The sequence below is a fragment of the Phyllostomus discolor genome, chromosome 1 (genome assembly GCF_004126475.2).
Source record: "Phyllostomus discolor isolate MPI-MPIP mPhyDis1 chromosome 1, mPhyDis1.pri.v3, whole genome shotgun sequence".
Taxonomy (NCBI): Eukaryota; Metazoa; Chordata; class Mammalia; order Chiroptera; family Phyllostomidae; genus Phyllostomus; species Phyllostomus discolor.
This window is the reverse complement of record NC_040903.2, coordinates 130,550,216-130,572,817: the sequence shown is the minus strand read 5'-3', so window position 1 is coordinate 130,572,817 and position 22,602 is coordinate 130,550,216. Positions and strand designations below refer to the sequence as shown.

The 22,602-nt window shown below is 40.3% G+C and overlaps 1 protein-coding gene across 2 annotated transcripts in view; it reads left to right on the top strand.

Annotated features, from left to right (window-relative positions):
- Positions 1 to 22,602, top strand: part of LOC118501288 — a 164,732-nt gene that overhangs the window by 9,176 nt on the left and 132,954 nt on the right. Inside the window, exons 1-2 of one of the 2 annotated variants that reach the window (XM_036029030.1) lie at positions 2,769 to 2,818; positions 13,724 to 14,665. In XM_036029030.1, coding sequence (XP_035884923.1) covers positions 13,739 to 14,665 — 927 coding nt within the window. In that variant the 5' untranslated portion in view covers positions 2,769 to 2,818; positions 13,724 to 13,738. Of the gene's footprint in view, positions 1 to 2,768; positions 2,819 to 13,723; positions 14,666 to 22,602 lie in introns of those variants that run through there. The other variant, XM_036029032.1, reaches the window with a different exon arrangement.

The following is a 22,602-nucleotide window of genomic DNA, read 5'->3' as shown; positions in this document are numbered from 1 at the left end:
TAGGAGGCTTGGAAGAGCTGGAGTTTTGGGGTGAATCTCTGGGCTCAATAAACAAGGATCCAGAAATTTCAGGACTTCAATGGGCTAAGACGTTTCTGTGTACAAGGCCCTGATAGGTTTTTGAATTCTGCTTTACTTAGTAATGAGAACCAGGTGGATAAAAAAACTGTTTCCTTCACTGGAGAACAGAAAAACAACACATCTTCAAAGCTTATTAGTTTTCCATGGATCAGTATTGGGGGGAGGTGCTTCTGGGGAAGTGGACCGGCACGCAGAAGTCACAGGCAGCAGGCAATCTCTGGCTAAATGCAGCTTCTGTTTTTACAGCTTACTTAGGGAGAGCTGTTAGTTTTTCTAAGGATAAACCGGGCATTGGTTCTCTAAGCTCAATGTTTAGGCTACAAAGCACATCCAACAGTCTAACATGTCTACCTCTAGAAAAGAATGGTTCTGACCTCAAACTCAACAGAATCTCTAGTGCATTACCATACTTGAGGAACACCTAAGCAAATCCTTTTGAAAGTGTAAATTGTAACCACCAGCCACTACCTCCAAGAAAAATAAACCCTTACTTCTCAGCCAGATATACTTGTTTTGGACCTGGCTTGTTAGTGTTATTTGTATCTTTTCTTTTCAGATGGAGACTTTTATTCACAGAGTTTTCTTTCTGCTCACTGCTTGCTATTTGCTATTTTTTCTTACCTTAAAAATCCTGAGACCATGCCAGGTAGCCAGACTTCTGAGGCACCCTAGGAAGGGCGAAGGCTGACATCCCAGGGGTTCTTTCCTGAACTCCATAGTCTCAAATGTTAGAATCACATTGGATTTTAGGGGCCAGGGGAAGTCTGGCATATGTTGATTAGGGTACAATGGGGAAAATAGTATAAGCAGGCTGGGGGTAAGCAAGGCCAGGAGAGGCCCTTAAGGCAGGCAAGTTGTCTCAATGCATTAGTTTCTAGGGGTTAAAGCAATACAGGCAACTTGGGGTAGTGGGCTTTGCTGGTTATTCTCTGTTATGCTTCTGAGCCCCTTCCTCTGCCCTGTTGTTCTTTGCTCCAGGGTCTAATCTCTATGGACTTCCAGCTGGGTTTGGCCAATGTGGAACAATGGTGCGAGAATGGAGGCCAGAAGAATAGAGGAGTAGCTGTATCTGTTCCTCCTGCCTTCTCCCCACATCACTGTAGCTTTGTCCTTTCTTGTCTCTCTGAGCCTACAGCTTCTGTCAGTTGGTCCCTCCTCCCAGCTTCAGCTCTCTCCAGGCTTTGCTAACACCTCCTTTTCACTCTAACCCCTTCAGATCAAGGGTGGCAATACCTTCCTGTTGTTGCTGGACCTTGAATGTTAGTTCTCCTTAGCCCAACCTATACCCAGGTAAATAGTTCTCTCAGTTCTCTCAGTTCTCTATGCCCCCACCATACCACCCTGTTAAACCTTTTGACCATGCCATCTGTTTCCTATGAGGACCTAACTGACGAGGAGAGGAACAAAGACTCATGGAAGTGACATACGATGTCTTCGATGCTTTCCAGTGTCATGCTCATACTGTAACTCACCAAAAGGCTCTGCTTCTTCCCCATAACTATATTGGGGTGCAGCCGTGAAGGCTCCCCGGTTTCTGTGGTGGCTGCTTTCTGCAGGCCAGGCTGCCTTTGGGTCTAGCAGGGGGAGCAAACTCTGAGTATATTTGCTTTCTATTCAACATTTTAATTTGCTAATTTGCATTTGATTTCACTGGTAAAGTAATTTATGTCAAAACCAAATATTGATAGTGTCCAAGTTATTTTTTCAACCTTTGATTAACTGATCTTTGCTATAAATCACAGACTGAGACTTTTGCTAGTGGCGAATTATATTAACATAACCAGACACTGAAGTAGGTCCAGTGATCCAGGGGCTCATGGGAAATGTTCATGTACATCCCTAAGGCCTGAGCATCTTTGGCTTCACATCTCTGTAATGATGAGTCTGTGCTCTGGCAACAACGCAGTCTTGGTGGATGCTACATCACTGATATTATTTAGGTTTGTCCATTAGTGAGCACTTTCCATGGGCCAGGCATTGTACTGGATACTGAAGATACTAAATTTAAGACAAGATTCTTGCCTTTCAATGATTAAAACAATGCTTCAATATCATTATGGTTAAATTTGCATGCCTCTATGATTAGAAAAAGTTGACAAAAGTGGAATTTCTAGGACAAAAGATATGCACATGTTTAAGGCTTTTGAGACATTTTACTACATGGCATCTAGCAAAATGGCAACAGAACTCTATAGTGATCCTATTTCTTCACTCCCATTCACGTATTCTATTACTGACCTTCTGATTTGATTGGCAAAATTGCATGCCATTGTGTTAATTTGCATTTCTGAGATTACTACTGAAGTCGAATATTTTTATATTTCTATTGGCCATAAATACTTCCTTTGGGAACTGCCTTTCATGTCTTTCTTAGTCAGTTAAAAACTTTGACTGCTTGTCTATTTCTTATTCAAAGAATATTAATTTATGCCTGCCATAAATGTTGTAAGTTTTATACCAGGCTTTCATTTGCATTATAATTTTATTTTTAAATGCATAGATGTTTTTAAAAATACCCATTAATATCTTTATTTATAATTTCTGCCTTTATTGGTTAATGCTTATAAATCTTTCTACATATGCTACTCTTAAGCACAGCAAAATCTTTCATTCAGTTGGAATTTATTTATTTTTTAAAAAGATTTTATTTATTTATTTTTAGAGAGAGTGGAAGAGAGGGAGTAGGGAAGAGAGAGAAACATCAGTGTCAGAGAAAAACATCGAATCCGCCACCTAGGTATGTGCCCTGACCGAGAATGGAACCTGCAACCTTTTGGTGCACTACATACTGAGCTCCAACTGGGCTTTCCAATCAAGGCTAGTTACAATTTTAATTATACAAAATATTAATGAACACCATTTATTTACCATTTAAGTTGTTTCCTGCCTATATGATAGACAAATTACAAGGTTACACTAATGCTTACATTTTTCCAGTTTAGGAACATGGCCTGCATGTTTTTTTTGTGCCGTAGACGGTCCCAAGACCAAGTAGATGTGTCACTTCCTAAGCACTTCGGCTATTTGCACATTATATTAATTAGCACAGAAAAGTAACTTACTTATTGTCTGAAGGGGTTACTCCCATGCTTAGAGTGGAGCTGCTCTAGTGGAGCACCCACAAGAGAGTGGGATGTGATGTGGTTGCCATGAACCTCAGGGATGGCAGGTTTTCCTCTATAGGATGCTTCTCATCTTGTGGGCACTCGAGCACTTTTGAACTCTATATTAAGGTGCAAAGCAACACACCTTTGAGGTAAGAGTATTATCTCTGTTTCACAAATGAGGTTACAAAAACACGGACAGGGAAGCAACTTGCCCAACTGACAAAGCTAGGTGTGACCCCCTGGTCTTGTGCCTCTAGAGCAGGAGCTTCTCTCAGGGAGGCCGGAGAACACCTGGGAACACCCAGCTCCACAGCTGGGCTGCTTTGAGGCCCAGCACCAGGGGCAGTACAGACCATTCTTTTATCTTGAACTTCTGGCATCTGGGACCTCTTTGAGAAGGTGGTTTTATCTTTCACATTCCTGATCTCATTTATTAGTTGCCTGAGCGTTTGGAGAGAGAAAGAGTTTGGTAGAGAATAGAGGTAATAGAATAAACATTTGAGGGCCTGCTAAGTGTGAGGCACTGAGCAAAGAACTATCATCTCACTATTTCATCTAACTGGTTTTTCTTTTCTTTTTCTTTTTTTGTCCTTTTGGTGAAATATAATATGGGAAAATGAACAAAATGGAATAATGGTTTATCACAAAGAAAAAACTCAAGCAGCCATTACCAAGGGTAAAAACTAGAACAGCCTAGCACCCCAAGACTTCTGTACTGGCCCCCTACTCACCAGCACTTTCTCCCCTCCCAAGATGACTATTTTAACTCTTATGGTTATTACTTTCTTGTGTTTATTTGTAGTATATTGCCTGAGCACATATCCACAAGCACTAAACCTTTTGCTGAGTTGAGTTTCAAACTTCATGTGAACGGAATGGTATAGTACATTCTCCCTGGTGTCTGTCTTCATAGTTCAGCATCATATTTGTGATATTCTATGTTGTTATGCATGGAGAAGTTTATTCATTTCCTTAATGCATACTGTTGCACCTTATACCACAATTTATGCACCTTACTTTTGATGGACATTTAGGTTATTAGTTTTTAGCTGTTGTGAATTAAACTGCTATGAATGTTGCTGTACATGTTTCTTGGTGCACTTGTGAATGCATTTCTTTTGGGAGTGGAATTGCTGGGTCATAGAGTGTATATTCCACTTTAATAGTTAATGCCAATTATTGCTTAGTGTAACCTTTCTTGCCTTAGACATCTAGAAACTCTGAATAAGGTCAATCCCGGTATTTTAATAGGAACTCTCCTGAATCTCTTGCCTTTGATTTTAAGATTCTCTGGATGAGTTCGGTTCCAGGTGGAAAGCATGAAAAAATCCCCCACCCGTAAATATAATGCAGACATAAATATTTTTTGTAAGGAAAGCTTTAAATATCGTGGTCCCGCATTATTCGTTTAAATATAGGAGGAACAAGAGTGTCAAGAAAGCAGTTGGTTAAGCTGGGCAAAAGCCGATCTAGCGAACTTCAGTCCCGATGGTTCTTTGGGAGCAGGGTCTTCACGCCGCCGGGAGAAGGGAGGCCGCTCAGCCCGGGTTTGAGCTCGGAGTCCCAGGCTCTCGGGAGCAAGATCCGCCGGGCTGGGCAGAGGGCAGAGGGCGGGGGCGGAGGAGAGAGGGCGGCTCGTTGCCCGGCGACCCAGCGCGCTCGTCCTTCCGCGAGAGCCCGGCGAATTCACCCTGCCGCTCTGCCCCTACAGGCCCGTTGGAGGCTCGCAGGGCGGCGGCGGTGCCGACCTTCCCGCCACCTGAGCGCCAGCTGAGGCGTCCTGTCCCGGGAGTCGGGTGAGAGAAGGACGCGGACTGGGGCAGGGGCGGGGGGCTGCTCCTGAGAGGCCGCGGGAAGAAGAGGCTGCGACATTTGGGCGGAGCTAGGGCCTCCTCGGCTCCGCCTCCCTGATCCGCTCCAGTCTTCGGGAGAATTCGCGCGGAAAATGGGTTGGGGCTGCGGCCGGGGCTGGAGCCACTGTAGGGGCTGGAGCCATTGTAGGGGCTGGAGCGGGGGCTGGAGCCGGGGCCGCGGTTGGGGCCGCAGCGGGGGCTGGGCTGCAGCGGGGGCTGGGCTGCAGCGGGGCGGGGCGGGGCAGGGGAGCACGTGGCGAGGAGGACCGAGCGGGAAAACCCGGCGGGAGGGAAGACCGGCTAGATTTGACGGCCGGGAGGTGGGAAAGAAGCCAGTGTTTGTAGGGCGAAGGAGGAGGGTTGGGAGCGTGGAAGGTCACAGTGGAGGGAATTTAACTTCCAACACCCTGACTCTTTCTGCTATCCTTTGAAAGGGGCGTGTTGTTTTCGGCAAACCTTAAACGTCATTAGGTGGCCTCCGCCTTCAGCCTTGAGGTCAGTGTGTCCTGGAATAGGAGCTGTTTCCTGAGTGTGGCCCTAAAACCCTTGGCCGGGAAGCGGACGGTTTGGGCTCTGGGCTTGGTGGAAAGCTCGCTTGGCGGTGAAGGCCGTGGATCCGCAGTGAAACCCTGGCGGATGCCCATTGAAGGAGTGTAAGGGAGTCCCGCAGTTCCCTTATTTTTAACGTGCAAATACAAAAGTTTACCAAATTGTTTTTCCTTCTTACAACTTTACAGAGATATATAGTTTATATTCATTGAACTGTGCAAAACGTATGATGTGTATCGTACAGCTGTATAATTTGATGAGTTCTGACAAACGTGTACAAGTTTGAAACAGTTACTGGAAACAAGGTAACTGAACCTTTTCCTTCTTCTGTTCCCTTCAGTATCCACCCTGCTCTCGCCCGCTCCTCCCTACTGCTTCCTGTGCTGATCTGCTGTGTGTAGCATAGAATAGGTAGCATTTTCTAGAAGCTTATATAAATGGGAACATATAATATATACTTGAGTGTGTGTGCAGCTTCCTTCACCCAGTATAATGATTTGCCAGGACCTTTGCCTTGATACTGTAGGTTTTTAGTAAGTTTTGAAATTGGATAGTGTAAGTTCTTTAGCTTTTTCTTTAAAAAAAAATCACAGCTATTTTAAGCCGATTGACTTTGTGTGTGCATTTTACAATCATCTTATGCTTTCTATAAAAAAGCCTGCTGGAATTTGGACTGGGATTGCATGGGATCTATAGATGTGTTTCAGGGAAATTGCCACTTTAAGAATATTATTGAATCTTCCAATTTATAAACATGGTTTGTGAATTTTTGTAGCCCTTCAGTTTCTCTTAGCAATGTTTTGTAATTTTCATTGTGCAGATTTTGGACATCTTTATCAAGGTTGTACAATACAAAGTCAATACACAAAATTAAACTATTTTTATATGCTACCACCAAACAATTGGAAAATAACACCCCCTCAAAATAAAATACTTAGAAATTAATCTGATTTCCTTATTAGCACTAGCAATTGTTTTGTAGGTTCACTGAAGTTTTTAAACAAAAAATTATGTCATCGGCAAAAAGGGAGTTTTCCTTTTCAGCCTTTATTCTTTTTATTTCTTTTTCTCACTATATTGTAATGGCTTAGGGCCGCCAGTAAAATGTTGAATACATGTGGTAACAGATGAGGCATTTTTCCTGTTTTTCAGTGTAGGGGGAAATAAAAAAAATGTAATGTTAGCAATAAGGTCCTTTTTGTAAATCTGTTAATCAGATTGAGGATGTACCTTGAACCAGTCATGTTCCCTATGATTCATAATTTACCTAGATTTATTTATTTATTTATTTATTTATTTATATTATAAATGGATATTGGATTTTGTTAAATGATTTTCCACTACCTATATAAATGATTTTTATCCTTTCATATTCTGTTAATATGAGTTATATTGATCTTCAACTTTAAGTGATTTTTTTAGCCCTAGGATAAACTCTGTATGATCAGGATATACTATCTTTTTTAAAAATATAATTTTGGTTTTGATATGCTAATATTTTGTTAAAGATTTTTTGCATCTGTGTTCATGAGGGGTATTGGTGTGTATTTTCTTTTTTATTTTTAAATATGAGGGGTTTGGTATTATGGTTATGCAAGTCTCAGAAAATGAGTGCCTTCCTCCTCTATTTTCTGAAAACATCTGTGTAAGACTGGTGTTATTTCTTTCTTGAGTGTGAGAGAACCGTCTGGGCCTGGAAGTTTCTTTGTTGTAAGATTTTGCCAATGAATAAGTTTATTTAACATAGGACTATTCAGAATATCTGCTTTTTATGTTTTTATAAATATTTATTTATTTAGAGAGAAGGGATAGGAGGGAGAAAGTGACGGAGAGAAACATCAGTATGTGTTTGCCTCCACCATGTCTCCTACCTGGGACTTGGTCAGCAATTCAGGCATGTGCCCTGACTGGGAATCAAACCGGTGACCCTTTGGTTCACAGGTCTGCACCCAATCCACTGAGCCTCACCAGCCAGGGCTGCTATTTGTGTTAATTTTGATGTTTCAATTTTCAGAGATTTGCCCATTTTATCTAAATTGTTGAATTTGTTTGCATAAAGTTATTATGTTCTTTACTTACTGTTCTTTACTATCTTTAGTATCTGTAGTGAAAATCTTTATTCCTGAATCAATGATTTTGTTCTCTCTCCTTTACTCTTGAACAGTCTAGCTGGGGGTTTTAAATATTTTGTTGATATTTTTGAAAGAACCAGCTCTTGGCTTTGTTAATTTTCTCAATTATTTTTCTGTTTTCTATTTTGATTGATTTACATCTTCATACTATTGCATCTTTCTATTTAGTTTGGGCATCCTTTAGTTCTCTTTTTCTAGATTCTTAAGGTGGAATTGTAGGCTATTGATTTTAGACTTTTCTTTTATATTTAATCATGTAAGCTGTACTTTTCTTTCTAAGCACTGCTTTAGCTGCACCCCCACATTCTGATGGTGTATTTTCATTATTATTAAGTCTAAAATATCTTCTAATATTTCATATTTTTGTGTCCCTTTTTATTATCAATCGACTTGTTAGTTACACCTTTTTGTATTACTTTAAAAAATTGTTTTTCTAGGGCTCTGGCCAGGTAGCTCAGTTGGTTACAGCATCATCCCAATACACCAAGGTTGTCGGTTTGCTCTGTGGTCAGGGCACACACAGGAAGCAACCAGTGAATACATACAAGTGTGGAACACCAAATCGACGTTTCTCCTCCTCCTCCTCTTCCTCTTCTCTCTTTCTAAAATCAATCAATAAAATAAAAAAAAATTTTTAAATGTTTCTCAAGCCCTGGCTGGAGTAGCTCACTGGATTGAGCACAGGCTGCGAACCAAAGCATCTCAGGTTCAATTCCCTGTCAGGGCACATGCCTGGGTTGCAGGCCACAGCCCCCAGCAACCGCACATTGATGTTTCTCTCTCTCTCTCTCTTTCTCCCTCCCTTCCCTCTCTAAAAATAAATAAATAAAATCTTTAAAAAATCTATCAGTCTTTCAAAAAATGTTTCTCTAGGAATTAGAATATATATGCTTATCATTTCACAGCTTAGAGTTAATACTGAACTAGTTTACATAAAATACAGAAACTTAAAATCATAGTTCCCTATCCACCCCTATCTAGTGTTTTTGGTTGTTGTTATGCATTACATCTGTGTACACAAACACCCCACAAAAGTTGTATTTTTTCATAAAATTAAAAAAATAAGATAAAGGATGACTTTAAACTTAACCAGTTTCCATTTCTGCTCGTCACTCATTTCTGAAGATTTAGTTTTCCTCAGGTACAATTTCTCTTCAGCTTGAAGAACTTTATTTAGCATTTCTCATAGTTATAATTTGCTGGTAAGTAATTCTGTTTTCCTTTATCTAAATGTGTCTTCATTTTGCCTTTATTTTAAAGAATATGCTTGTTAGATATATAATTCTGGTTGACAGGGATTTGTTTTTTGTCTTTTAGCATGTTACAAATCCTGTTTACTGTCTTTTGGTCTCAGTGGTGTTTGATGGGAAGTCCATGGTCATTTTGGTTATGTCCTGGACATTGTGAATGTTTCCCCTATAAATAATGTGTTGTTTTTCTCTTTCTGCTTTCAGTATTTTGCCTTTGTCTTTGATTTCCAGGAGTTTACATGTGATTTTCTTTGACTTTATCCTACTTGGAATGTAATGGATCTATAAATGTATGTATTTCTTCAAATTTGGGATGTTTTCAGACATCATTTCTTTAAATATTTTCCACTCAATTCTCCCCTCTTCTTTTGGGGCATGGATTACCCATTTGTTAAAAGTCATGATACTGTCTTATAGGGCTCCAAGGCTTTTGTTTTTAAAGCTTTTCTTTCTCTCTTTTAAATATTTGATAATTTCTGTTGATTCCTTGTCCAGTTCACTAACTCCTCTGACATCTCCATTTTGGTAGTCAAATTTTTATTGAAAATAATACTATTTTTGGATATAATATTTCTTTTTCTGTTAAGATTTTCTGTCTTTTTAGTCATCTTTAGTATATTTTCTTTACTTCACAGAGCATAGTTATAATAGTGGCCTTAAAGTCCTCATTTAAAAATTGCAACATCTGGGTCATCCCTGGGCTGGCATCTGTTAATTATCTTTGCCCTTGAAAATGGGTCAGATTTTCCTGGGTTTTTATGTCAAGTACTTTTTGGTTATGTCTTGGACACCGTGAATGTTTTGTTATGTGAACTCTTGGTTCTGTTATATTCCTCTGAAGAATGCTGACTTTTTTCTTTGCTTATTTAACAGGCAATTCACCAGGTTAGAGTCATTGTAAACTCTATCTTACTCCCTGCAGTTGGAGGTTATGTTCAGCTGAAGCTCATTTAGGCTCTTTAAGCCCTTGCTGTATTGCTTTGAGATTGTCCCACATATGCATGGTTCAGAGGTCAGTCTAGACTTGTGTGGTGTTATACATAGAAACGGGAAATTACTCTCTCTGGCTGTCTCTCTTCTGGGATATCTCTGTCATTCCTCTGTGGTGGTTGCTGTCTGGGAGCTTTGATCTGATTCTTCTGGTCAGAATGATAAAGGGCTTTTATTGAAATTTCTTTGGGTTCTCAATAGTTTAGAAAAAGTTATTTTCTGAGCTTGAAAACAGCTTTCCTCTATTTTCTATATCATTTTAAACCACCATAATATGTGTTATTTCCTATTATTATTATTAGGATCAAAGGTGGTAAAATCAGTATTATACAAAGTGTGAAAAAAGTAGAGAAAATACTGTTACTCCATTTTCTTAGCAAAATTATTAAAATCTTTGCATATTTTCTTTTAGAGTTCTTCATAAATTATAATCAGTGCACAGAGAGATCTTTCTACCACTGCTATTTCAAAAGCAAATATTTCAGAATATTTTTATTTTTCTTGCAATGCTGATGATTTTACTAGATGAGATAGACTGTCTTGAGTTTAATGTTTCTTTTGGAACTTTAGTGCTGTGCATTGGAAGTTGATGTTGGTGTGTTCAGGAAGTGAATTGAGATGATTTTCAGCCATGGACCCAAGAGAACCTAGATCTTGTCCTTAGTGGGCCACCCTTCCCACTGCGGTGCCTGTGACCATATAGTAGAGGGAGTCAAGGTGAAGGAATCTGTGTAACCAGCTGAGGCTTTGGCTCCATTCCCAGTGTATGACTCTTGTAACCCTTTCCAGTGTATTACTCTGTAAACTAGGCTGAACACATGAAGAAATCATTTCCCTGTGTGAAGTGTTCATGTAGCTTGCAGCCAAGACCTCTGGTCTAGACTGCTCTAGAGCTTTGGATCTTCTGTTCTAATAGGAGGAACAGCCACACCTGCAAGAACCAGAGAGCTACCTGTTCCCGAGTTTAGACTGTTCACATAGGTAGTCCTCCCTGGACCTTTAGCAATTTTTGTCCAGTGAGCTTCCTCCTTATGTCTGACCAGACCTCATGGGACAGGAGAGAAACCTGCCTCTTGGCCTTTCTGAAGACCTCACTGTTTAGGTAGCCAGAACCTCTTGGTAGAGCAGGAAGGAAAAAGCATAGTGTTCCAATACTTTTGGGGAAAAAAAGGAGAATTAAATTACTGCTCCGATTGCAAAGATTTCAGTCACACCCTGTCCCATGTTAAAGTGTAGCATAAACTTAATCAGCATGGATTGTGAGTAGGAGGCTTGATATCTTACGTACTTTCTCCTTTCGGGATGGCTACGTTATTTCCCCATGAGTATCTCCAAACCAGACCTAATCTCTTTCTTTTTAAGAAATTATTATGGAAAAAAGAGAGAACATGTTATTTTTTCCTATGAGATTGGACATTTAAAAATGATTTTACATGTTTTACAGTGTTGAAGGTGGGTGTGGGCTGTAAAGCACCACCCTTTGATGGGCCGGCCCATTTAGCATTGGGATACCACCTATTTTGAAAATAGAATAGAAGTTCCTCTTAAACTTAGGAGTTCTACTTCCTATTGGTTTATTTTTTTCATATAAAGAACAACCTTCCTATGAAGAACATGAGAGAATGTACTGAGAAATGTTGAACAATGAACACTTGTTAAACTTTAATAGCAAACCACAAGCCTGGGAGAAGTTGAGAAGGGAATGCAAGGCAGGAACTAAGAAACAAAAGGGAAGTGCATTTGGGAGAGTCAAGTCAAATTCTCATCAGGTATTAATGTGTTTCTGGTCTGTGTTCTGACCCAGGTACTACCTTTTAATCTTTTATAGGAAGAAATGCAGATGGTGTCAGTATGGACATATTGCCACCTGTGCAAACAGTTGACAGCCAAAACATTATGAGGAGGATTATATAGCATTTTCTTTAAATAAGAAAACTTCCTTAAGGAATGTTCACATACTATGGCCTGGAAAAGAGGCAAAAGATTATTTTCACTTTTTAATAAAAAATCTTGTTGCAGATAGAACTGAATTGTCTAAGGTTTGGTCAGTGATGGAGCTGTGTAGAGAAAGCAAGCCTGCTGATGCCCACATGAGAGCTCTGTCATGCAGGAGGGTCTTGGATTTGAGAACCAGCAAGAGATATTTTGGAGATTAAAAGTAATGTGACTGTATTTAAAGGCTAAATAGGATGTTTTCTTTCTATTTCACATACTATATGACAAGTGAATACTTAATTATAAAACTAATGTTTTTAGGAATTGATAAAAAGAATATGAACCAAGAAATGTGGATAAGTGTTAAGCAAAGAAACACAAAGTAAAATAAGAAAATGTTTTTCATATCTAAGTCTTAAATCCATTGTATTTTGAAGCATGGCATAAAATGAAATCTCATTCCCTTCCCAGCTCCCATACTATAGTCAACCATTTGCTTCAGCACAATTTATTAATACTGCTTTTTTTTATTAAGATTTTATTTTTATTTATCTTCAGAGAGGGAAGGGAGGAGGAGGAGGAGGGGGGAGAGAGAGAGAGAGAGAGAGAGGGAGAGAGAGAGAGAGAAACACCAATGTGCGGTTGCTGGGGGTTCTGGCCTACAACCCAGGAATGTACCCTGGCTGGGAATCGAACCTGGGACACTTTGGTTCCCAGCCCACGCTCAATCCACTGAGCTACGCCAGCCAGGGCTAATACTGCTTTTATCACTAATTTAATCCTGTCTTATAAGCTGTATTATTATTAATTCTTTTGCTTACTCAGTCTATATGTTGATTCTAGTAGTTGTGTTTCAATTTTAGTTCTTGTATCTGGGTAAGTTTTAATTATCTTGTTAGGCAAGTGTTTCTTCATTTCCCTTTTCAAAAATTTGGCTGATCTACCCTGTTTATTATTTCAAATGAATTCAGAATTACTTTTCAAAGTTGAAAATATCATTTTTAGACTTCGATTAGGATGGCATTAAACTAATAACAGTATTTTGGGAAGACCTGATAAAATTAACATATTTGGTCTCTTCACCAAGGAACATTAACTGTCTCTTTATATTATTTTTAAATCCTCACCTGAGGACATTTTTTAAAAAATTGATTTTAGAAGGAGAGAGATAGATGGAGAGAAACATCGACGTGAGAGAGAAAAGAACCAGTCATGTCCTGTACATGCCCTGAATGGTGGTCAAACTCTCAACCTAGGTCTGCATCCTGACCAAGAGTCCAACCCACAACCTTTTGGCGAATGGATGATGCTCCAGCCTACTGTGCTACCTGGTTCGGGCTAACTCTCTCTGTATTTGGTTGAGTCTTTTATGTCCTTAGTATAATTAAAAGGTTTTATTCATGCGGCCTACCTTGTGGCTGCTATAGGGTGTGGTGGGCTGGGTAAGGGATGGAGACACCCAGGACTAGCAGGAAAAGGAAGTGGAAAGTGCTGTCCCTCCAGGATTCCTTGAGGTTTTGTGTGCCTGTGTGCACTGTGATCTGCGCGAACCATGGGGGTGGGACACTACAGTCTAAAGAAATGTTACAGTAAATATGTAGGGGTTTCAGAAGTGCCCACTGTAAAAAAGGCTTTTACAGAAGACTTGGAAGGTTTTCATGGTTCCTGTGAAAAGCTCAGTAGTTGGTTTTAAAATGTACAAACTCGCACTACCCACTGGTGTCTCAGGGAACACAGTGAGCATTCTACTATGATAAACTATTTTTGAGTTGGAATTTTATCAACAGAACTTTTGTGTCATTTGTTAATATATTGTTACTTCACAGGAAAAATTAATCAAGATGTCCACGATCTCAAAGCACTTTGGATTGAACTACAAGGAAGAATTGTACATCTTTAAAGAGCGTGATAAGATTTGCCGGAAGACCAAAAAGGATTTTCTCCAGTTCAAGCAGAAGCTGGCCTCCAAGCCGGCTGTCGATGAAGTTGCAGTCTTCAGTCTCCAGGATCCTGGCCCTGCCAGGTCTGGGGAGAAGGGGAGAGTTTTCTCCGCTGGACCGGAGCAGCCATCAGGGTCCCTTCGGCCTAAAGGCCCCGCAACACCCTCAGCAGCCCTACTGCAGCAGGAGCTCCGAGGTACGAGGCGCCCCCCAGGCCGGAGCGAGGGGGCTGCTCCCGGGAAGCCGCAGGTGTTTTGCCCCCAGGACTTCTACATGCGGAGCTCCGCGTTCCTCCGGCACCGGCTGTTCAAGCACCTGCCAGCCATCGCCACCAGCGTCGGCACGTCCAAACCTTTGGTCCCGATGCCACCACCTCCACGGAGGAAAATGGCCGGAGGGTCCTGGGGCCGGAGGAGCCCGAGGCTCTCGAGTGCCAAGCGGGTCCTCAACGTGGCCCGGGGGCGCGCCCCGAAGCCGGAGCCCGCTGCGCCCGCAAAGGCAAGCTCGGCCGGAAAGCGGAAGAGCAGCTCGATTTCCAGTGCAGAGGGCGAGGCGGAGGCCGCCACGCGGCAGCGGAGAGTGAGGATTCGCACCCACTACTCGCCTGAGGGCGCGTCCGGGTCATTTTCCAAAACAGATGGTGAAACTGCCCAGCCCGGCGATGAGCTGGAGGCCGTACTGCAGGCCCCGCTGCCGGTGAGAGTGATCCCGACGTCCATAGAGGAGATCATCGCCTCGCTGCAGTCTGAGGCCCAGCTGGCCTCCGACCGGATTATCAGAGACCTCATACAGAGTGTCCTCGGCCAGAACTACGACATTCAGATGGAAGTAGGTGAAGGAGGGTCGTTCTCCTGGGTCAATGCAACTTTAGATATATACATAAAATATCACAGTGCTAGACAGGGTAGACAAAACACTGGCATGTTGTTTAAGTTCTTTGGTTTTTGAATTTTTCATTGAAAGAGGATATCCTCTTTTCAAAGGGAAAGAAATTGGGGTGTCATTTCAAAAACGGGTTTAATGAACATTAGTTGTAAGCATGTGTAATACATTACTGGTAACATTTCCTTTCAAAGTCTTTGTGGTTACTTAGTATTGAAATAAGAGAACAGATGTTTTATATGAAAAACTCATCTTTTTCTCTTATACCTTCACATTTTTAGCAGTGACTTTATATTCTAAGAAGAACATCAATATATTATTATTAAGAAATTGAATTTGTAAAACTTCTGTAATATTTCAGTGAAAACCATTCTCGTTTTTTTTTTTTTTAAATTGAATTTATTAAGGTGACATTGGTTCACAAAACATACAGGTTTCAAGTGTACAACTCAATGAAACATCGTCTGCACACTGCATCGTGTGCCCATCACACAAAGCACAGTCTTTTTCCACCCTCTTTTATCCCCCCTTTGCCCACCTCCACCGACCACCTGCCTTTCTCTCTGGCTATCACCACACTGTTGGCTGTGTCTGTGTTTTTTATATATATATATATATATATATATATATATATAATCTTTTTTTTTCCTCAATCCCTTCACTTTCTTTCATCCAGCCCCCACAACACCTCTCCCCTCTGGTAGCTGTGAGTCTATTCCCTGTATTCATGCCTCTGTTTCTGTTTTGTACATCTGTTTATTTTGTTCATTAGATTCCACATTTAAGTGAAATTATATGGTGCACTATTGGTCTTTCTCTTACTGGCTTATTTCATTTAGCATACTATCCAAGTCCATCCATGCTGTCACACAAAGTACGATTTCCTTCTTTTTATGGCTAAGTAGTATTCCATTGTGAGCTTTTTTATCCACTCATCTATTGATGGGCACTTGAGCTGTTTTGAGATCTTGACTATTGTAAATAATGCTGCAATAAACATAGGGATGTATGTATTCTTTCAAATTCGTGCTTCTGGTTTCTTTGGCTATATTCCCAGAAGTGGACTGCTGGGTCAAAAGGCAGTTACATTTTTAATTTTTTGAGGTATCTTCATACTGCTTTCCACAGTGGCTACACCAGCCTGTATTCCCACCAACAGTGCATGAAGGCTCCATTTTCTTTACATCCTCCCCAACACTGGTTGTTTGTTGATTTATTGATGATGATAATCCTCGCACATGTGAAGTGATATCTCATTATGGTTTTAATTTGCATTTCTCTGCTGATTATTGATGTTGAGCATTTTTTCATATGTATATTGACCATTTGTATGTCCTTGGAGAAATGTCCTTTTAGGCCCTTTGCCTTAATTGGGTTGTTTGTTTTCTTTGTGTTGAGTTGTATAAGTTCTTCATATATTTTGGAATATAACCCTTTATCAGATGTGTATCATTGGCAAATATGTTCTCCCATTTACATCGATGTTTCTCTTACCTCTTTCTTTCCCCCTTCCCTTCCTCTCTCTAAACCCTCTCTCCCTTCTTCTCTCTCTAAAGCAACGAAAAAATGTCCTCAGGTGACATTTTAGTTTTATGTGGTTCCATTTTGTTTATTTTTTCTTTTGTTTCCCCCTGAGGAGATATGTCAACAAAAATATTGCTGTGAGAAATGTCTGAGATTTTACTGCCTATGTTTTTTCCTAGGATTTTTATGGTTTTGTGATTTAACATTTAGGTCTTTAATTTATTTGGAGTTAATTCTTGTGTATGGTGTAAAGTGGTGGGCAAGTTTTGTTTTTGTTTTTTACATGTATGTATCCAATTTTCTTGAAAAACTATCTTCACCCCATTGTATATTCTTGCCTCATTTGTCAAATATTAGTTGACCATAATGGCATCAGTTTATTTTTGTGCTTTCTGTTCTGTTGCATTGATTTATTATATGCCTGTTCTTGTGCCTGTACCAGGATGTTTTAATTACTATGGCCTTGTAGTATAGTTTAATATCAAGTAGTGTGACCTCCAGCTTTGTTCTTCTTTCTTAGAATTGCTGAGGGTATTAGAGGTCTTTTGTAGTTCCATATAAATTTTTGGAATATTCTGTATCTGTAAGATATGCCATTGCCATTTTCATAGGAATTCTGTTGAATATGTTGCTTGCTTTGTGTAATATGGACATTTTAATGATGTTAATTTTTCTTAATCATGAACATGGTGTATGCTTGTATTTATTTGTATCTTCCTCAGTTTCTTTCTTCAGTATCTTTATAATTTTCTGAGTAAGCTCTTTTACCTCTTTGGTGAAATTTATTCTTAAGTTATTCTTTATTCTTTAGCTTATTTTGTTGTTGTAATAGTAAATGGAATCATTTAAAAATTATTTCTGATACAATTTCAGTCTTCTTGAATTTATTAAGGCCTATTTTATGTCATAACATGCAGTCTGTCTTTGAGAATGTTCTCTGTGCACTTAAGACAAATATATACTCTGCTGCTTTGGGATGAATTGTTCTGTAAATATCAATGATATCCATCTGATCCAGTGTTGCTGTTGCCATGTTGATTTTCTGTTTGGAACATATACCCATTGATGACAGTGAGGTGTTAAAATCCCCTGCTATGGCTGTATTCCTGTTGATCACACCCTTAATGTTCACCAAGATTTTCTTTATATATTTAGGTGCTCCTGTGTTGGGTGTATATATGTTTATGAGGGTTATTACCTCTTGTTGGAGTGATCTCTTTAGTACCATGAAGTGACCTTCTTTGTCTCTTATGGTCTTTGTTTTGAAGTTTATTTTGTCTGATATATTGCTACCCCAGCTTTTCCTTCATCTTCATTTGCATGGAATATTGTTTCCACCCCTCCACTACCACCCCTCCACTACTACCCCTTACAACACACCCACCTTTTGTTCTGAGGTGGGTGTGTTGTAAGACAGCATGCTCCCCATTTCCTTTATCCATCCAGTTACCCTATGTCTTTTGGCTGGAGCATTTAATTCATTCACCTTTAGGGTTATTATTGATAGGTACTTACTTATTGCTATTTTATTCTTTATACCTATGTTCCTTCCTCTATTTCTTTCTTTGTTATTCTTCTTAAAGCAGTCTCTTTAATATTGCTTGCAATATTGGTAGTGAACTCCTTTAGTTTTATTTATTTATTTCAATTTCACCTTACATTTTTTTTAAAAAATGATAATCTTGCTGGGTAAGGTAGTCTTGGTTGTAGGTCCTTGCTTTTTGTCACTGAGTATGTCACACCAGTCCCTTGTGGTCTGAAGTGTTTCTTTTGAGAAACCAGTGACAGTCTTATGGGAGTGCCATTATAGGCAACTTTCCTTCTCTTGCTGCTTTTAACATTCTCTCTTTGTCTTTAACCTTTGCTATTTTAATTTTGACATGTCTTGGTGTGGGCCTCTTTGGGTTCCTCTTGATTGGGAACTCTCTATGCTTCCTGAACTTGTGTAACTGTTTCCTTCATGAGGTTAGGGAAGTTTTCAGCTATTATCTCTTCAAATAGGTTGTTGATCCCTTGCTCACTTTCTTCCTTCTTGTGCCCCTGTGATTCAGGAGCTGTTACACTTGATGTTGTCCCAGAGGTCCCATAGACATTTTTTTTTTACTTTATGCTATCTTTTTAATATTAATTTTATTTTTTGAATATATTTTATTGATTATGCTATTACATATAGTTGTCCCATTCCCCCCCCTTTACCCCCCTGCCACCTGCATATTCCCTCCCTTTCTATTTTCTACCTATTATCTATGCAACTTATTCTCTGTACCTTTTCCCTCTCTCTCCCACTCCCCCTCCCCTATTGATAATCCTCCATGTGATCTCCATTTGTGTGATTCTGTTCCTGTTCTAGTTGTTTGCTTAGTTTGCTTTTGTTTTAGGTGTGGTTATTAATGATTGTGAGTTTGCTGTCATTTTACTGTTCATATTTTTTATCATCTTTTTCTTAGATAAATCCTTTTCACATTTCATATAATAAAGATTTGGTGATGATGAACTCCTTTAACTTGACCTTATCTGAGAAGCACTTTATCTGCCCTTCCATTCTAAATGAAAGCTTTGCTGGATAGAGCAATCTTAGATGTAGGTCCTTGCCTTTCATGACTTGGAATACTACTTTCCAGCCCTTTCTTGCCTGCAAGATCTCTTTTGAGAAACCAGCTGATAGCCTTATGGGAACTCCTTTGTAGGTAACTGCCTCCTCTTCTATTACTGATTCTAGGATTCTCTGCTTCATTTTAATCATGGGTAATGTAATTATGTGCCTTGATGTGTTCCTCCTTGGTTCCAACTTCTTTGGGACTCTGAGCTTCCTGGACTTACTGGAAGCTTATTTCCTTTGCCAGATTGGGGAAGTTCTCCTTCATTATTTGTTCAAATAAGTTTTCAATTTGTTGCTCTTCCTCTTCTCCTTCTGGCACCCCTATAATTTGAATGTTGGAATGTTTAAAGATGTCCTGGAGGTTCCTAAGCCTCCCCTCATTTGTTTGAATTCTTGTTTCTTCATTCTTTTCTGATTGGATGTTTCTTTCTTCCTTCTGGTGCACACTATTGATTTGAGTCCCAGTTTCCTTCCCATCACTGTTAATGCTCTGTACATTTTCCTTTATTTCACTTAGCATAGCCTTCATTTTTTTCATCTAATTTGTGACCAAAGTCAACCAATTCTGTGGGCATCCTGATTACCAGTGTTTTGAACTGTGCATCTGATAGGTTGGCTATCTCTTCATGGCTTAGTTGTATTTTTTCTGGAACTTTAATCTGTTTTTGTTTGGGCCTTTTTTTTTTTTTTTTTTTTTTTGGTCTGGACTCACCTGTTATGTAGTGAGGGGCAGAGCCTTAGGTATTCACCAGAGCAGGGTAACCCACGTGTCTGAGTTGTGACGCTGTGTGTGGGAAGGGGTCTGATAGGGAACTATGGTGCTTGCTCCACTCTCTGCTGGCTTTCAGTCACTTCCCCTGCTTCCCACAAACAAATTGGGCCCTTCTGGTGCTGATTCCCGGGTGGGTGGGTCTCTCCAATGAACTCTCCTGTGAGGCTGGGAGTTTCTCCCGCTGCCTCAACCCCACAGGTGTTTTTAATCCGTGGTTTGAGGCTTTATTTCCCGGAGCTGGGGCTCTGGGTTGCACAGTCTGTCATGCACCCCAGTTGTTTCTCTAGGTTTATTTGCACACGAATGTGGGGCCGCCCAGTCTGCAATCTGCCGCCTTACTGTCCGCCCACTGCTGCCTTGCCAGCCAGCTGCAGCCTTGCGCGCTCTGCTCCACAATCCTCTGCTTCACTGGGCCTGCCATCTGCTGCCTTGCCAAGAGTCCTCTCTGCCCTCAGCTGCCTGACTCCACCCCTCCTACCAGTCTGGATGAATGTGTCTTCTTTAACTCCTGGGTTGTCGGACTTCCATACTGTTTGGTTTTCTGTCAGTTCTGGTTGTTTTTTGTTTTAAAATTGCTGTTGTCCTTCCTTTGGTTGTGTGAGGAGGCACAGTGTGTTTACCTATGCCTCCATCTTGGCCAGAAGTCCTCCCTTAGACTTTTTAAAATTCAAATTTATTTTTCTTTTTAATACTCTACTTGGGTACTTAGTGTTATCTTGTCCTCTAAATTGCTGACTTGATCCTGTGCTTCATCTAACCTGCTATTAGTGTACTCTTCATTTCAGATATTGTATTTTTCATTTATGACTGGTTCTTTTATATGGTTTTTATATTCTTTTTAATGTTTACTGTCTCTTTAAGTTCTCACTGAGATCACCCAGGCTTCCTCTACAGTCCTTAGGCATCCTTATAACCATTGTTTTAAACTCTGCATCTGGTATCTTGGTTGCTTCCATTTCACTTAGGTTTTTTTTCTTGCAGTTTTTCTGTTCTTTCATTAGGGGCATATTACCCCCCCCCCCCCCCCCCCCCCGCCGCATTGTCTCTGTGTATTCAGTTGATCTGCTCCAACTTCCAAACTTGTTATGATGGCTTTGTGATGTAAGTGTCTTGTTGGGCTCAGTGGGATAATCTTCCAGATCACCTGAATTGGTTCTCCAGAAATGTTTCCTGTGGGTTATGTGTCCTCTCCTGTTGTAATTGAGTCTTTTTTAAATGATTATGCTTTTTTTATTGATAATGCTATTACAGTTTTTCCTAATTTTCCCCTTTTATTCCCTCTCCACCTGCCCCCCAACCCTCCAACATTCCCCTGACCCTTAGTTCATGTCCATGGGTTGTACATATAAGTTCTCTGAGTCCTCTGTTTCCTAAACCACTTTTATCTCTCCCTATGTATTTTATGCCTATTAATTAAGCTGCTGCTTCCCTGTCCCTCCCTTCCTCCTCTCCACTGATAACCCTCTATGTGATCTCCATTTCTCTGATTCTGTTCCTGTTCTAGTTGTTTGCTTAGTTTTTTTTTTCTTTTAGGTTCATTTGTTCATAGTTGTGAGTTTGTTGTCATTTTACCGTTCATAGTTTTCATCTTGTTTTTCTTAGATAAGTCCCTTGAACGTTTCATATAAGGGCTTAGTGATGATGAACTCCTTTAATTTGACCATATCTGGGAAGCACTTTATCTGCCCTTGCATTCTAAATTATAGCTTTGCTGGATAGAGTAACCTTGGATGCAGGTCCTTGCCTTTCATAACTTCAAATACTTCTTTCCAGCTCCTTGCCTGCAAGGTTTCTTTTGAGAAATCAGCTGATAGCCTTATGGGAATTCCTTTGTAGGTAACTCTCTCCTTTCCTCTGGCTTCTTTTAGGATTTTCTCTTTATGTTTAATCTTGGGTAACTTAATGATGAGATGCTTTCATGTGTTCCTCTTTGGGTCCAACTTCTTTGGGACTCTCTGAGATTCCTGGACTTCCTGGAAGTCTATTTTCTTGGCCAGATTGGGGACGTTTTCCTTCATTATTTGTTCAAATAAGTTTTCAATTTCTTGCTGCTGTTCTTCTCCTTCTGACATCCCTATAATTTGGGTATTGGAATGTTTCAAGTTGTCCCAGAGGTTCCTAAGTCTCTTTTCATTTTTTTTGGATTCTTGTTTTTTCCTTTTCTTCTGGATGGATGTTTATTTCTTTCTTTCTTTACAAATTGTTGCTTTAAGTCCTGGTTTCCTCCCTATCACTGTTGGTTCTCTAAAATTTTGCTTGATTTCACTTTGGGTATCCTTCATTTGTTTTTTCATTTTTCAAACAAGCTCAATCAGTTCTGTGAGTATTTTGATTACCAGGGCTTTAAATTCTCCATCAGGTAGGTTGGCGATCTCCTTCTCACTTAGTTCTCTTTCTGGGGCTTTGCTGTGTTCTTTCATTTGGGCCATATTTCTTTGTGTTGGTGCACCTGATAAGTTGTGAGGGGACAGAGCCTTAGGTATTCACCAGGGCAGGGCAGGCCTCTTTGCTGCACTGCCTGTGTAGGAGGGGCCAGAGAGGGAACAATGCAGCTTGCCTGCTCATCTCTAGTGCACTTTCCAACAGACTCTGGTCAGACTGGAAGTATCTCCCACTGCAGCAACCCCAACCTTAGCCTACAGTCAGCTTTGAGTCTCAGTTTTCCCCTTAAGTCAGCCCCTCCCAGGCAGCCCACCTAGCTGGGAAGCCAGCCCCACCCCCAAGGCTGCTGTTGCCTTAGTTTTTTTGAGTTGGCCTGTGGGGTCCCCGCCTTACTGATCTGGTTGTTCTGGTTGATTTTTTCTTTAATTCCTTGGTTGTCAGAGTTCTGAGCAGTTTGATTTTCTGGTGCTTCTGGTTGTTTATTGATTTTAGATTGGTTGTTATCCTCTTTTTGGTTGTTCAAGGAAGCAAAGGGTTTCTACCTACACCTCCATCTTGGCTGGAACTCCTTAATTGAATCTTTTTTAAAATTATTATTTTTTATCC